This window comes from Orcinus orca, chromosome 13, assembly GCF_937001465.1.
Source record: "Orcinus orca chromosome 13, mOrcOrc1.1, whole genome shotgun sequence".
In the NCBI taxonomy this organism is placed as follows: Eukaryota; Metazoa; Chordata; class Mammalia; order Artiodactyla; family Delphinidae; genus Orcinus; species Orcinus orca.
Genome location: NC_064571.1, coordinates 40,537,312 through 40,554,653, shown reverse-complemented (window position 1 = coordinate 40,554,653; position 17,342 = coordinate 40,537,312). Strand labels below are relative to the sequence as shown.

General features: G+C 37.0%; 2 protein-coding genes across 10 annotated transcripts in view; one reads left to right on the top strand and one right to left on the bottom strand.

Moving 5' to 3' along the window:
- The window catches only part of PUS10 (pseudouridine synthase 10), a 66,505-nt gene extending 51,312 nt beyond the window's left edge, over window positions 1-15,193 (bottom strand). Inside the window, exons 1-5 of one of the 9 annotated variants that reach the window (XM_033407242.2) lie at window positions 14,889-14,905; window positions 12,898-12,978; window positions 12,036-12,176; window positions 9,259-9,522; window positions 8,426-8,512 (exon numbers count right to left, since the gene is read on the bottom strand). In XM_033407242.2, the coding sequence (XP_033263133.1) occupies window positions 8,426-8,512; window positions 9,259-9,522; window positions 12,036-12,161 (477 nt within the window). In that variant the 5' untranslated portion in view covers window positions 12,162-12,176; window positions 12,898-12,978; window positions 14,889-14,905. The other 8 variants (XR_007470780.1, XM_033407241.2, XM_049695780.1 and 5 more) reach the window with 8 other exon arrangements.
- Window positions 15,194-15,531: 338 nt separating this feature from the next.
- The window catches only part of PEX13 (peroxisomal biogenesis factor 13), a 38,797-nt gene continuing 36,986 nt past the window's right edge, over window positions 15,532-17,342 (top strand). Inside the window, exon 1 of the mRNA XM_004280657.3 lies at window positions 15,532-15,692. Within this exon, the coding sequence (XP_004280705.1) occupies window positions 15,601-15,692 (92 nt within the window). The 5' untranslated portion in view covers window positions 15,532-15,600. The remainder of the gene's footprint in view (window positions 15,693-17,342) is intronic.

Below are 17,342 nucleotides of genomic sequence, written 5' to 3'. Positions count from 1 at the left end.
ATTATACCTGCCCAGATACTCACAATAACATTTTAACAACCACCTCAGAGATAAACTGAGATTCCACCAGAGAAAAGAATCAAGAGTTTCAATCACATCAATACTTCAATAGTTACTTATATGAATAACTTTTTGTCTTTTTTTTTTTCTGGCTGCACTGCGTGGCCTGTGGAATCTTAGTTTCCTGACCAGGGATTGAACCCGGGTCACGGCAGTGAAACCACCTAGTCATAACCACTGGACCACCAGGGAATTCTCTGAATAGCTTTTAAATGATAATAAAAATAATATATGACTCTTTAATTTGCCATACATATAAATTTTTAAATAAAAATTTATATAATTATATACCCCTTAAATAAAAAGCTTGCCCTCTTCCTTCTGCCAGTACCTGCTCTGAGCACTCTTGTCAAGGTTGTAGAGACAGCCATACACCCATCTGATCTCCGACCCACTAACTGTTAAACCCAAAGCTACAAGCAATAAAAAGGAAGTAACACTGTGAAATGACAATCCAATGCTAAACTAAGGCCTTTCACATGAGAGTTTTATAAACGATGAGTGTCCAAATTGGTTGAAAAATATTTATCATATTAAAAAAAATCAGATAACTCTGCATAATAAAAATAATGGCAAGGAAAAAGATACCCAGTTTTTCTTAGGAAAAAAAATTCTCAGATACCATTTCCTTGAAAGGTATTTACTCTAGAAAATAGATTCCACTAAAACTGATCCTGTATTAATACTGGTAAGGAAAAACAAAGTTTCGTTTAAAAGGAAAGATTTGTGGGACTTCCTTGATGGTCCAGTGGGTAAGACTCTGTGCTCCCAATGCAGGGGGACTGCGTTCGATCCCTGGTCGCGGAACTAGATCCCGCATGCATGCTGCAACTAAGAGTTCGCATGCCACAACTAAGAAGCCCATGTGCCGCAACGAAGATCCCACGTGCTGCAACTAAGACCCAGTGCACCCAAAATAATAAATAAATATTTTAAAAAATAAAAGGAAAGATTTGTAAAGATAACATCCAATATTTTAAGCAGTACAACCTAATTTTTTTTAAAAAAAGAAGCATGAGCAGCTGTAGCACTACCATTAATCAATACTACTAATTCTTCTTTTTCTTTTAAAGGTAAGAAAGTAGCAGTACTACTTCTAAAGGAAGAGATTTCTGAGAAGTCAATAATGAAGTTGGATTTGTCTGACTTCAGGGTGGCACCAGCTCCCTCTTTTTGGATATTTGGAAGTACACATGACAAAAGGACATGGCTGAAATCCTGACATGCCCACTTCTAATTATTAAGGGAATAACATAATAATTCATCATCACACACACCTATCAATCGTTCTAAGATTAAAGGAAAAACAGAAGTAGCTCCTCACAAAAGTGAATGGAAATTCCTCTATTTTAAAACATCTGCTGTAAAAAGATATTTGATTTAAAACCTCTTCTGTACCTATTCCAATCATCTGGTAACAAAACTTGACCTCAAGTGTGGTGGGAAAGTGCTAAAAAATGTAATTTTAATTTTACTTTCAAAGTTGTAATTTTAGAGAATCACCAAATAAATTGGTGGTTTATCATCATGTTTGTTAAATTATTACTCTTGTTAAAATATTACAAGAGCTCTGGTTCTACATATATATTTTTTTAATATATATATATATATATATATATATATATACACATATATACACTTTTACCAAGAATCCTTTCCCTAACTTTGAAGATACTATACCATTTGAGTGTAAAGGTCAAAACCTAGACTAAGCCTCTCCTGTAAACACAGATACACAATAACCCACTTCTGATATCTATCTGACCAAATCACAGTGTAGGTAGTAAGTAGGGCACAGCAATAATCAAAAGCATATACTTTGGAGCTGGATACATGAGCGTTTAAATCCTAGCTCTGTTATTTATTAGCAGTGTAACCTTGAGTTTCAATTTCATCATCTGTAAAATAGAAATAATAACACTGCCTACTTCAAGGGGTTGTTATGATTAAATGAGACAGCACAGGCAGCACACTGTCCTACAAATAATAAATGGTGGCAGCTACTGCCCCTTGTTTTTTCCAAGAAAGGGGTTGTATCTCACTGCTCCTAAAACATAAGCACACATTGTGGTGGTGTGGCTGTTTCACATATAAACTATCACTTTATATACATATATTGTATATATAAATTATTATGAATGATTTTTCAAAAATAATAACTTAGTAGTTGAGAATTAGTAAGTCTAAAACATGGTGGTGATCTCAGCAAAAAGGGTAATTGAGATGACTTCTCTATGTAACAAAAGAAATCTGAAATAGAGTCTAATTTAGAAGCTCCCTTTTTCTGAAACTTAGTCCACTAGGCCATGCAGTCCTAAAACTGAATGAAAAAAAGGAAAGTTTGGTAAGGAACTCAACAGTTGGTAAGTAGCAATGTGATAATATGTTGCATTTGATGGGGAAATAGAAAAAGGATTTGCTTCATCTTGTATTTCTATTAACTCTGTTATATAACCATTTCTCACTAAAAATTTTAAAGATGCAAAATGTGACAATTCATGGAATAAGACCATACAAATTAAAACATAAACTTCAAAATTTTAAGGCTGCCTCATGCTCTTAACACACCCTGCTACCTCTCAACCACCCACACTGGTGGATTAGCCATAGCAACCTTTTCTTTCTTGCTGCCTCCTCTGCCTATACTTAGCTGGTTCAGGCCAAGAAAAAAGCAAAGCTAGGAAGTAAACATACGCACCTTCAAGTATTTAAACATATGTCTGAATACTCCGCCAACTGCATTCCTGAATCCAGTATACATTATTGTGATGGTTTTTAGAATTAGCCTTGCTCCTTGTCCTACTTCACCATGGCATCTCATTCGTGGGAATATGATTTGTGCTTCCTTGCTACAAGGCTCAGTGACTTCAGGAAAGGGTTCTTGCTTTATTTGTTGGTCTCCCTGCAACTGTACCCTCTAATAGTGAGTTATTAAACCTATTCAATACCTGCTCTGACTCCCTGACAGCTGGACTGCTGACTGCCCACCCTAAACTAACCAGGACTTGGGTTCTACAAAGACCTTGACTAATCACAGGTCACTCATCCTTTCTTCCTTGGAACACACGTCCCAATTGTAGATGAAATAACAGAATCCTGAACCTGTTCCCATGTCTAGTCCCATGTTCCCCCTGATGCAACAGCTCTGCCTAGATTTTATCATTCTTTTGTTCCCTGATCCTTCTCGAGTGTATGGCTTACCAAGTGCAGTAGTTAAGAAAAGGCAATGCCCATAGACCCAAGGTAGTTAAGTAAATAAAACATGCCTAAGTATAAAAGATGGAGAGATGGTGTGGATTTAAAAAAAAAAAAAAAGAGCGTGAATGAGGGAGACAAACCCAAATTCCAATAAATGTGACACATTGGGCAAGCTTTGGTCTTCCCCCCTTCACATGAGATGAGTGAGATGATTAGTGAAGTAATCCCAATCTGTGAGGCTGAAAAAAAATCATCCAAACATACCTTCTTTCCAATTCACAGACACTGGGGATCCGTTAAATTTTCAGAGATTTAAAGGTTGGGAACTCCTGGACTCCATCAGAGATTCTCAGTAGGTTTTAAGGGATTTATACCTGAGATGGTGGCATGGCCAGAGCTCTGACAAATCACAACCATATACATGTCATTTTTCAATGAGGCTAGATGGTCACCAAGGTCTCCTACAGATCTATGATTCTGTGATTCTGATCATGCAGACTTCCATATACTGATGTTGTGCTCACAGAGGTATGCTATTGGGGTCACCTCTCATAAGGAAGATGGGTTTGCTGCATGTCCTCTGAATGGCTTAAAATGTTGCAGCCTGTATATGCAAAACATTAGCAAGGTTACATTCCCCAACCCATCCATAAAGAATCTACTGAAAAATCCCTAAGAGGCCGAGACAGTGATTGCTATAATTTTGCATGTTTTTCAGTGCCTCATTCAGCAACCTTGTAAAAATGCTTTGCATGGATAAATGCACCACATAAAGATTGAAGCAAGTCTTAACTAACTAACCTAACCAAAAAATAGGGTTACAAAGTCTGAAAACTCCTTAGTAAGCTCAGAAAGTTTATCGATTGAAGTGAACCTTAAGTTGGTACTAAATGGTGGGTAAGAGAGAACAAAAACTGATTTAAGCAAGGTGTTGTCATACAAAATAAAAATTGAGAAGTCACGGAAAATGAATAAAACGTAGAAGATATGCATGCTAAATTAGAGAGTTGGGTTAATGAATGAAGATAGCCAGCTCAGGCCTACACATACAATATGAAATTGAAAGTGTAGCTCTCTGTACTTGAAGTCAGAGATTTCATCAAATTCTGTACTATGAGCTAATCATAATTAGAAAAAACATTGCCCTTTAGAAAAAGTAAGCACATCAATCAATTACAGAGGGGGAAAATTACTGGAGCGTCCAATTAAGAAAGATCCTAGGTTAATGGCTGGGAGTTTAAGAGGCCTATATAAATACATGCAAAATTCTGAATACATGCATTTTTAGGACAAGGGAGTCATTGCTTTCTTTAGATTCTTAATGAGATGATGGTCCCAAACTGGCTAAGACCGCACCGATTTAAGTAAAAATCCAAAGTCTTTTGAATACCCATTTGTCAGAATTTAAGAAAAGAACAACTTTGTAAATATAAACTGCTACCACAGAAATGGTACTGCTTTTATTTTTGGCTACTTTTCCAGGGCTGTGTATAACTTATAGTACTTAGTGCAAAGCATGGAAATATCACAAAGTTTAACAAATGAGAGAAAAAAGGTTTTGATTTGACAAATAAAACTCAAACTATACCAAGTTGCATATAGAGAAGTAGGTGTTTCATACGACCAAAGTAACATTTAAGGGATAATTAACATTCAAAGTCAATAGTAATTAAGGACCTACTGTAGAGCACAGGGAACCCTGCTCAATACTCTGTAATGACCTATGTGGGAAAAGAATCTAAAAAAGAGTGGATATATGTATAACTGATTCACTTTGCTGCACAGCAGAAACTAACACAACATTGTAAATCAACTATACTCCAATAAAAATTAAAAACAAAACCCAAAAAAGCCAGTAGTAAACAACTTTCCCGCACGCTGCTCCTGAGGTGGGGCCAGTAGGCCAAACTGATAGTACAATATTGCCCCCTACTGAACTGTACTAGTAAAGATAAACCTAGAAGAACAGGACTTTAAAGTGCTTACTTTTAAAAGGACCTACTTGGAATGCTCTTTTCCCATCAATACCAGGTTAGCCTAATATTAGCATAAGTCTGGGTTATTCACTCTATGGTAATTTTAGTGTGGCAGTAATGTAATGTGGTGTAGGAGTTTAGAGGAATCAATCATGAATATAAGGTAACATTTAAAAATTACTATAATAAATATTTTTCTTAAAACTATATAGGATCTTGAAGTTTGTAAAGGCTGAACAAAGTCTCTAGTCTAACCAACTATAGGTTCACAACTTCCTTACATATATATATATATATATATATATATATATATATATATATATATATATATATATATATATATATATATATATATATATACACACATCTGCCAAGTAGTTGCCCAGCCTTGGCTTAAACATTCTGGTGACAGAAAACTCACCATTCCTGAAAACAGTCTATCCTGTTTTGGATAATCCTCCTTACAGCTGAAAATTACTCTATCTCTCCAGGAGAAAACCCCTCAAATATTTAAGCAGGGCAAATTTGTCCCACTAAATCATCTATTCTCCAAATTAAATAACCCAAGTTCCTTTGGCAGCAGCTCCTGTGACCAGGGTTCAGATGTCTCCCACATTCTAAATGCACTCATCTAAATGTGTTTGTTTCTATTGTTGCTATAAAAAATTCCCACAAATTTAGTGGTTTAAAACACAAATTTATTATCTTACAGTTCTTTAGGTCAGAAGCCTGACACTGGTCTCACTGGGTCAATAGGGCCATATTCTTCTCTGGAGGCTCTAGGCTAGGAGGACCTGTTTCCTTGCTTTTTCTAGCTTTCAGATTCCACTCATTTTCCTGGGCTCAAGGCTCCCTCCCACTATCTTCAAAGTGAGCAACACTGCATCACTCTGACCATTCTTAAACAATCACCTTTTTCTCTTACCATCACCTCAGCCAGGAAGGGTACTTTTAAGGACTCACATGATTAGGTTGAGCCCACCTAGATAATTAAGGATAATCTCTGTATCTCATCATCCTTAACCTTAATTACTTCCACCAAGTCCCTTTTTTAAAAATGCAAAATAACATATTCACAAGTTTGGGGGACTACTACAAAATGCCTTCCCATTTGTATTTGCTCCTCCTAAAGTAGAACATTCCATCTGACTATGGTACGCTAGGAATGGTCAGCACTGAGTAAAAAAGGATTGTCACCTTCATCTTTTCAGATACTATACTTCTAATATCTGGATGAAAATCCAGAGAACTTATCTAATCACACCCATAATTCTCATTGGGCTACTAACTAAAACTCCTAAGCCATTGCTATAAACACAGCTCTTTTTTTTTTTATTGGAGTATAGTTAATTTACAATGTTGTGTTAGTTTCAGGTGTACAGCAAAGTGAATCAGTTATACATATACATACATACACTCTTTTTTAGATTCTTTTCCCATATAGGCCATTACAGAGTATTGAGTAGAGTTTCCTATGCTATACAGTAGGTCCTTATTAATTATCTATTTTATATATAGTAGTGTGTATATGTCAATCCCAATCTTCCAATTAAACATAGCTCAAGCCACTCCTGCCTCATCCTTTACTTGGCAGTTGTTTTTCTAAACCCAAGTATAAGAACGTAGGTTTAAGGACTTCCTTAGTGACGCAGTGGTTAAGAATCTGCCTGCCAATGCAGGGTACATGGGTTTGAGCCCTGGTCCAGGAAGATCTCACATGCCGTGGAACAACTAAGCCCGTGAGCCACAACTACTGAGCCCACGCTCTAGAGCCTGCGAGCCACAACTACTGAAGCCTGCGTGCCTAAAGCCGTGCTCCACAACAAAAGAAGCCACCGCAATGAGAAGCCCACGCACTGCAACGAAGAGTAGCCCCCGCTCGCCGCAACTAGAGAAAGCCCTCATGCAGCCATGAAGACCCAACGCAGCCAAAAATAAATAAATAAAAACAAGAAGAGTTTATGCAGAATAATTCTATTTTTTAAAACAGCATCTTCTATTTCTAATATGGAATATAAATACTTCATAAGTATTCAAAAGTTAATATTGTTAAAATCATCACATGTGGTAAAAATGGACAATACAAATTTTAACGTAAAAATATAAACTTTGAGATGAAGATTGGTAGTAAGATATATAACCACACTTAGAAAATATATTTCTTTTCCTATTTTTGTTACTCAAACACTGAAAGCTTTTGTGAGTCACTTAGCTTTTGGAAGTCTGTTTTTCTCCACCAAAATTGGACCCTGGAGATGACCTATCTGTGAGAAATGCACTGATGATTGACTAGAAAATGACTTTAAGTGTTTATAAACCTCAGTATTATCATTATCACTGCCTTTACTCTTCCATTTGCTCCATTATCTTGTCATCAACAGAGATACTACTTAAAATCACTCTACTCTTTTTCACTTCCCAGCTCTTCTCTATCATTTATCCAGCCTCAACAAGTCTTAAGTCAATCTTTAGCCTTTTAGGGACTAATAAACATATTCACCCCAAGAAAATGATGGTATAAGATGTAAGGTGATGCTTTGGGATTCTTAGGGAAAATATACCTCATACATATAAATAGATGTGTTTACAGCTCATTATAATTTGAGGTTACAGAGGCCATTCTCTCTATACTACATTTAACAGTATTAACAAAGATAGTTTTGTGTTTTCACATCAGTTTCTACACACAGGAACATTACAATAATGACTACTATTATTTTTTTCACTTACCAAAAGAAAAAAGTTAAAATAAATATGAGGCTATTTCTCTCCCTTTTTCCATTGACTAAAAGAGGTGCCGTCTTTTTATATTTTACTCTGGAAAAGAGAAGGCTCATCAAAATTAAAATGATCTTATCCTAGGACCATTATAAAACACATACATCTGCCCCAAAAGATCTCTGAAGTCCTGGTCAAATATCTTTCTCTGACCAACATGCCACTCAATGAATGTTGCTACTGAATTAGATGGCAGTACTGTGATGAATAAACTAACTTGAACCAATAATTCCTTTTCTCATCCATTCACTCAACATCATTAAGCAACTATAATAATGTAATGCTTTCAGTCATTCAATAAATTCATAAAATGTGAAAATATAATATGGGAAGGAATATTTATACTTTCCTATTTTTTTAGAAATTTCTATTGTGTACTTCACATATAGTTTTACGTATGTAAATGACCTTACCTCTCTTACAGATAGCTGTGGTGGGAAGGAGATTGACAATACCAAGTTGGTGAATTCAAACCCAGAGGCCTCAACCTTTTGGCACACCTAAAAAAGTATTACATAAAAAGTATTTTTTATTACATAAAAAAGTATTATATAAATTCCAAGGAATTGCTCAAATTTTTACACTAATCTTCACAACATGAATTTTTGGTCCAGGAGATGACACTGCAAAACTTCTAAACTTTTACCTTTGAGTAGGAAACTCTCACAAACATCCTGAAATCAAATATTTGCCAACTATGACCCTGAGGACTGATATCACAAGGTGCCAAAAGAGCCAGGACTCACCTGCAGAACAACCTGTTGAATGTCAAAATACTTTTCTATTAAGTCACCTGGTAATTCAGAAAAGATCTTAAACAAAATAAAGCTAAATAGGCACTCCTGATACCTGGAAACAAAAAGCAATCCCACCTTCAATCATGTACCTTCCTCAAGGCTGTAACACTAGTCTTTTCTAGACACTAAAAGGTATGACTAAAGAAGAACTTTTCTCTAACTCCTTAGCTATGTTAAACAGCAAAGGGAAAATTGCTACATTTTTGTTCAGTTGAACAGCACTCATAACTGAAATACATGGATACATATTTCATTAATTTTCAGACATGTTGATAAAAAGGTAATTTGAGAATAGTAGACTTTTTTAAAAAAAAATTAAGAAAACGTTCTAATGATTCATTTGTGTGAAACAAGTTGAAACGAATGGCATTGTTCCTTTGGATACAAGAATTCTAGGCCTTAGAACTGAAAATCTTTATGAATCGCACATTAATAAAAAAACAGTTTACCTTTTTAATGAACTCTTTTTCACAGAAGTCTTGAAGAATTCCTAGGCATACATTGCATACATTTAAATTTGAGTTCTTGGAAGCAATGCTTCCATCTTCAATAATCGAGATCTTTCCCTCTCCATTTTGACTCAGATTATCCATCCCATCAATCCCATCTTCTAGTTCTTGTAGTCGAATTTTCTTGGGAGGTGGGTTTGGAACTTCTGAAATTAATTCATCTTTTTCAGTTTCCAGAAATTTTTGCAGTTCATTGAGCAACTCCTGGAAAGTTAATTAAAAAAAAAAAAAAGTAATGACCCTTTAACAATGTCCTTAAGGGTAAGATGAAGTGTGAAAATTATGATATATCACAGACTTATACAATGCTGACTTATATCAGTTCTGGAGCAGTTAGTTTTATTAGCCAGCACTGGCTTTCAGGAGAATTTAAAAGAGAATACCTAATTCCTATAATATATGTGTGAATATTTTTTCAAAAGAGTTTCATACATAAGTGAAGCTAAAATCCTAAATCTGAGATGGAAAGGCTCCATTAACAAATTTATTAATTTGGCCTGTAGTTCTGTTGTGAGGGTCATTCACTTGCTAATTTCAGCAAAACAAACAAACAAAAACAAAAAAACCCAACTTCAATTCTAATTATTAGCAAATAGAAATGCAAACTGAATTTCCATCTATGCTAGGTTATTTAATAATCTCACAACCACTAAAACTTCATATGTACAATATTTAATATGAAATATGAAAAATTACATAGATTAGAAGTCTATTAAGTAAAAATAATTTCTAGTCAATTTACTAAACAAAGGCAAACAGATGCTGGCAATGCTGAAATTTGGCATCATAATTACAAACCATTTACAGGCATTAATTGAAAAAAGCCCTCTACTACATTCTGGTTTGCCTAATTTCTGTCGCTCTTTGTATTGGAATGTAAAAAGTGGCATTCCTTTCAAACCACTATCATATTTCAGACATTCCACTCATCTAAATACTCAGAGGACTTTTCTTCTGTTTTATCTAAATTGGGCAGGTTTTATTATTCAGTTGTTGAATAAATATCCTTTTGAAATTCACTCATATTACAATTTACTGACTCTAAAGGGAAAAATCTTTCACTCAAACAAATTTAATTCATTTTGTTAAGACATGAGCTCTCCTATTAAATCTTTAACAGAGAAATACATACACATATACACATACAGGCATATTATGGCCCACACAAATATGTTTATTATTACCTAAGACCTATAATGTCAATATAACATCGTACAGATACATGCATGTGTACATATATCACATGAATAGAAAATATCAAAATATATTTACCCAGAAAAGTCCTCAGATATTTTCATATTTATATAAAATGATACAAAAGTTGGCAACACTAAGTGTCTTTCTATAATATATATTTTAAAACTTACAACATATGTATAAAATAATAGATTATAAATGTGTCTGAAAAAAATTGTAAGGCAAGTTACACAAACTCAATCTTATCACTTCATAGTCATTATGCATATAAAGAAATATAGATGTATATATTAATCATCATAGCATATGTACCATTTCCAGTTTTCAAAGTGTTTTCACATACTTTATTAGATATTGTCCCTTAAAATCCTGTGAGGTGGATGTTATCATCATGCCCATTTACAGAGAAGAAAACTGAAGCTGGAAAGTGGTGAAACTGGGATTCAAATCCATGTCTTCTAGCTCCAAATTCTAGGCTTTGGATTCAGACAGACAGTTCATATCCTAGCTTGCTCACTTAATAGCTGTGTAACTTTGGGCAGGTTGCTTAACCTCTCTGTGCCTCAGTTTCTTCATCTGAAAATAGAGACAATCATAGTATGTACTTACCTAATAGGTTATTGTGAGGATTATATGAGAGCTTGACATATAATAATGCTATATGAATATTGGATATAATTATTTCCAAAATAATAGAAACTAATACATAGGAGAAATGACTGCCATTGCTAACTCCTGGGCAATTTTTTTTAATTATAGGAAGCTGAATGTGTGTGTGTATGTGTGTGTGTGTGTGTGCATGTGTGTGTGCGTGTGTGTGTGTGGTGTATTCGTACTGTTTATAAGTACATATTTACACATATGTATATAATTACTATCTGCCTCTGAAAAGAACATCACTGTTAGAATAAAATATATTTCACAAAATGTTATATATTTTATATGAAATACTCTATTAAATGTCAAAGCTCTCTGTATATTACCATAAATGTCAAAGACCTCAGTATATTACTTTTGCTATTAATAGTGGTAAGTGATAATAAGCATTTACTTCTAGAGAGTTGCAAACACCTATTTGTAAATACAAGTGGTAATACAGAAAACAGAAAAAGAAAAAAGGCAACCAAACCCACCATGCTTCCACCCCCCCATTACATTTTACTAATATCTGGTGAGATGCACTATTTTGTGATATTCTGTCTAGATATTCTTTAGGAAAGATCTATGCAAACATTAAATGCACCAGTGAATTGCTTCACAAAGATCTCACTACATTAAATGTTAAATATAATCACTTAAGAAGGAACTTACATTTTATATGGTAATGGCAATTCCCAAATTACCATTATCGGTAACTATTATAGTTTTTAAAAAAATTTAATGAAGAGTTATCAACAGATACTTGCCCTCAAATACACAGGTATTGATTTAAGACCCTTTCTTAACTTAAAAAAAAAAGGAAGGAAGGAAGAGGGAAAGAAAGAGAGAAAGAGAGAAAGAAAGAAAGAAAATACCCTTACCTTGTAGGGAAGTTTGTATGGTGCATGAAAATCCACACCACAGAATCTGAAGATACATCTTGGACAGGTACCAGTACTGAGCAACAACTGGGCCACATGCTTGTTTTCCACAGTCAGTGGAAACATATTAAATAGCTACAACTAGAAAAAAAGAAAAAGTAAAACTACTGAGCACCTTTTGTGTTTTACTTTCACAGACAAATATATGGTCACCTTTAAGGATAAAAATCTTTAAAGATAAAACATTTATATTTGAAAATCACTATTTGGTATTCTCCAATAATGTCCCTTTCATTAAATCCACATTGAAACAAAAACTTGAAGGCAATTTATTAGATGGATCAGGTAAAAGTTTCTAATTGTCAAGGACTTTAACATTCTGGATTATGATAAAGTGCATCAACATAACTAAATCAATCAAAAGAAATAAAAACTAATAAAAAATGGCTGTCTCTAAGGAGGGTAATGAAAACAAGAATACAGAGTGTAATTTTGCTTTTTATTTTGTACCATTCAGTATTGTTTGAGAACACAGAGTTGTAAATTCAATAAACTTTCCTGTTAGAAATAAGAAATGAGTTTGCTAGAAAAAATAATCAGATCAGTCTATGTTATGTAATACTTGACTGCCCTTAATGATAGTTAAGCAGTCAAGTATTCAAAGCAAACTGATCAGATTCAAAAACATCAATTTTACTTTGATGAAATAATAACTAAATAAAAACCAACTATTAGCAAAATGAGAAAAATCTTCCTTTCATACACAAGTAAAAACTCCAACAAAAACAAATAAAGTGCAAAATATTTGAGTAATTATTATCTAAAACAAGTTGCCACTTTTTTGCAATTTGAACAAACTCACTTGGAAGTAAATACGACATAGAGAATGGGTTCTTGTTGCCAGGAAGGAGTGGGGTAATGAAAATTAAATCTCGTAGTCATTCTGTTTGGAGGGAAAAAAAGGTCTTCTGATTAATGAATCAGCTCACATTACTTTAAAATGAGGAACTAGTGATATTTTATAAAACTGTGATTGCATGGTTATGGTACTGAGGTCATAGAGATAAAAGATTGTGGCACCTTTAATTTGTTCATTTTCATAATTCAAATGAACTTAGTTTTTGTGGAGGGTGAAGCTCTTACCAACTGCTTACTATAAAGATGTGACTCTTAGAATTAGTTTGTGTTTTCTAACCCTTTAAAACCCACTACTTACTTTCAAGTTTCTAAATGTTTGTGGCCACTTATCAAGAATAGATCCTTGACAGAAAACAGATAGTACTATGGAACTCTTCACCATAAAAATAAGGTCAGCAAGCAGGACTACAAAAACCAGATTGCCTGTGGCTGGGTTCTAATGCAAGGTACCAAAATATGTGAGTTGTCAAGGAGGGGAAGGGAAGAAAACCAAGCTTCTCTGGACACACCAGTGAGAACTTTCAGACACCCAGATTGGGAAACACTGATTAGGATTGCCTAAGTAAATTTGAGCTCCAGAAAGTACAGAATATGTAAAGAACAACCTCTGCATAATGAAGCTCTGTGTGATCATTGTTATTTACAAACGATCTGAATCCCTTCCCCCAGCTCATTTAATCTAATAGTTTGATGCTGATAAGGGGTTGGGATTCTTTGAGGAGCTGATTATCATCATTTAAAGTGTATCCCAACTGCATTCCCCTCACAGAGAAACTGTTTCTATTTCGTCCTTTTTTTCTCCTCCTTTCCATTAGCTAAAGCCAAGGATTTCATTTAATTGAGAATTAACCTTTAACTCAGAAAGAGAAACCAATAAACCCTCCTGTCCAATAAATAAATCCAGGACTGAGTGCTTAAGATGGGCACTTTGTATCAAAGATTTCCCAGGAGACTTAAGTTAAATAGTTGTATTAAAATGTATGCTTTTTCCCCCAGTTGGCTTAAAGACAATGTTTGTTTCTCCATTAGGTTCACTAGAACAAAGGTATCACACTAGTCAATAAATGACACATTATACTCTCTTGGCTCTAAAGTTTCCAAACCCGTTCAGAATTAGGAAATCTCCTGTCTTGAGTAATTTGAAGAGGTCTTAAAAGAGCAAAACAAAACCCTCTTCCGTAATTATGTTAGTAATCGAATGGCATTACAAATTTCTCAAGATCACTTTCACCTAGCAACAATCTAGCGACTTCCCAAGCGCGTTAACATTAGGAAAAAATACGTTCTTAAATTTGGTTGTTTCATCTTGATGTACAGCGCTGAAATGCCAGGATTTCATAAGACATCAGAAATCAGTTGTTCCATATTAGATTTATTATCTTTGAAACCAAGCCCTGAGAAATGCATCCCGTACTGTAAGGTTTTCATTGTCGGTTGCCTTTAAGATGTTTGTTTTTCGTTTACGTGTTTACTTTACCCAAAGAACTGGAACATATCATTGCAACAGAATCTCTTCCCAGGTGTCAGGATCCTACGGCGATCCAGTCCCTGCTCCACAAATCAATGGTAACTAGCCCCGTCTCTGGTTTACTAGAGAAGATGGTTTTTCTTTTCACTTCTCGGACGATTACAGAAACTATTTATTACAAACAGGCCAGGAGCAGGCAAAAAAACCAGGCTGAGTCTCACATCCCGGGATCTTTTAAAACTCATTTTCATACAGAAGGGTGTCATTCGTCTTGTGGGGTGGGGGTGGGGTGTGGATTTTTAAAGAAAGGCGCTCGTAACTTCATCGCGCTACCGATACACTCAGCAGTGGAATCTACTCTAGATTTCTGGAAAGTTCAACCCCAGGTCTAACCTCCAGTCTTTCCTTTGGCCAACCAAGGAAGCCCTTCTCACCTTCAGTCGGGTCCCCAAACACTTCCCACTCACCCCTCCTTGCTAACAAAGCCTCTCCCACAGGAAGGAAACGATCCCCTCCATCCACACCTCTCCGGCATGCAGTCCTCACCCCCTCTCCTCAGACCTCCCTTGCCTCACCTTCTCCCACGGCGCCGGAGCTAGAGATTTAACCCCTTCCAGCCCTCAGAGGGAACGGGGAAGACTAAAGACAACGCACCTATTGCGTCTAGCAATTCTGTTCCCCGAGGAAACGAGAGCTATAGAACAAAAAGTACCAGCTCCCTCACGCGAGGACTGAGTGAATTCTCCCCTGCTTGTTTGCAGGGAAACCAGTCAAGATACATGGCCGGCCGCCACGCACCTTGCCTGCCCCGCGGGTGGAGGAGTGGTGTGTGGGGCATTACTCCGGCCGGGTGCAGGACCTGTCCCAGGGAAGCCTCCTTGGGACTCTGACGTCTAGGACATTATAGCCGCCACCAGAAATATCGATGAGCTCTTACCCGCTGTTTAGAATGGAAGTTCTTTCCAAGGCAAATAAAAAGAAAGCGTTTCTTCCCATAGGTTAGTGGCATCCTCCTAGGCTGTAATACCAGCCAGCAAAGCACCACAAACCACATCCTGACTGCAGGGGAGGGCCGGGTGGAGGGCTCTGCACTCTGCATGTTGTGCCTGGCGCTCAAGCGGGTGGTGTCCTCGGGCCTGGAGAGTCCCAGCTCAGAGCGGGATCTGAGAGGAGGCGGAGATGGCGTCCCAGCCGCCGCCTCCGCCGAAACCGTGGGAGACCCGCCGGATTCCGGGGGCCGGGCCGGGGTCAGGACCCGGCACCACTTTCCAGTGAGTGTGCGATTTTTCAGGCCGCGAGTTTTGTGGGCCATAGCGGGGACTTGGCAGGAGGCGGTTGAGGCCGTTGTTGGGTGTGAAGTGTCCCCTCCCCTTCTCAACCAGCCCCCACCCACACCCCTAGTCGTAAGGGAGGTCGAAGTGCCTTCGGGGCGCCTGCAAGGGGAATTCGGTGTCAGACAGCTGCTTCTGACTCGGCGGCTCTCGGCAGCGACGTTTCCGGGAGGGGTAGCGATAGTCCTGGGCTCCTGAGTGCCGGTGCTTGGAAGAAAGGGTCAGGTACCACCTGTCCCTTCTGTTTGGGGGACACCCTGACTGAACTGCACGACTCTCTTCCCCCCGCCACCCCTACCTTAAAGAGTTAAGATTTTCGGTCCGTAGCAGGTGAGAGAGGCATTTGCCCGGCCCCGGCTCGTCAGGGAGCAAAGTCTCTCGAAAGCTTTTAACCATCTCTCGACAAGTTGGTGAAAGCCCAAAAGGTCACTTTTACACAACTGGAACTCAAGCCTGTACTGTTTGCGTTCTTTTCCAGCATAACTCAGCAATGTTTCGGATAAAGATTTGGAAAAGCAACAAGCGGGAGTTAAAAAACTGAGGCCTACGAGTGGCCTTTGTGTGCTAGATAGTGTGTGATTTTTTTCTAAGGCCTGTGGTTTTTTGTTTGGTTTTAATCAGTGTTAAATGGATCTACAACTCAAAAAAGGCTAAAATAGAATAAAAAAGAAGAATTTCACATAGAGAATGGGTTCTTGTTGCCAGGAAGAACGTGTTTTGTGTTGGGTGGATCTGGACATCTTATTTTTTAATTTTTTATATTGGAGCAGAGTTGGTTAATGTGTTAGTTTCAGGTGTACAGCAAAGTGATTCAGTTATACACATACATGTATCTATTCTTTTTCAAATTCTTTTCCCATTTAGGTTATTACAGAATAGTAAGCAGTGTTCCCTGTACTATACAGTAGGTCCTTGTTGGTTATCTATTTTAAATATAACTGTGTACATTGTCAATCCCAAACTCCCAATCTATCCCTTCCGCCCTTGTAATCATAAGTTCTGTTCTCTAAGTCTGTGGATCTGGGCATCTTAATTCAGATGGTGAGACTCGAATGTCACATTGCCTACTGTGGTAGGTTTACTTACATAGAAATCCCCAACATACTGGAATGTATTTCTGCTATGCTCTAAAATCTTGTAATGTTTTTTTAAGGTGTTTGAACACAATTGCTACTTTATTTAATAATGAAGGTATATCAGTAGTAAGCTTTAATTATGCTATTAAGTTGGGATGACACTTTATGCTACTTTTTAAAAAATAAATTTGTTTTATTTATTTTTGGCTGCGTTGGGTCTTCGTTGCTGCGCACAGGCTTTCTCTAGTTGGCAGCGAGCAGGGGTTACTCTTCGTTGCGGTGGGTGGGCTTCTCATGGCAGTGGCTTCTCTTGTTGCGGAGCATGGGCTCGAGGCACATGGGCTTCAGTAGTTGTGGCTCGCGGGCTCTAGAGCACAGGCTCAGTAGTTGTGGCGCACGGGCTTAGTTGATCCTCAGCATGTGGGATCTTCCCAGACCAGGGCTCAAACCCGTGGCCCCTGCATTAGCAGGCAGATTAGCATTTTTTGTTAATATAAAAGTAGCATCTGCTACC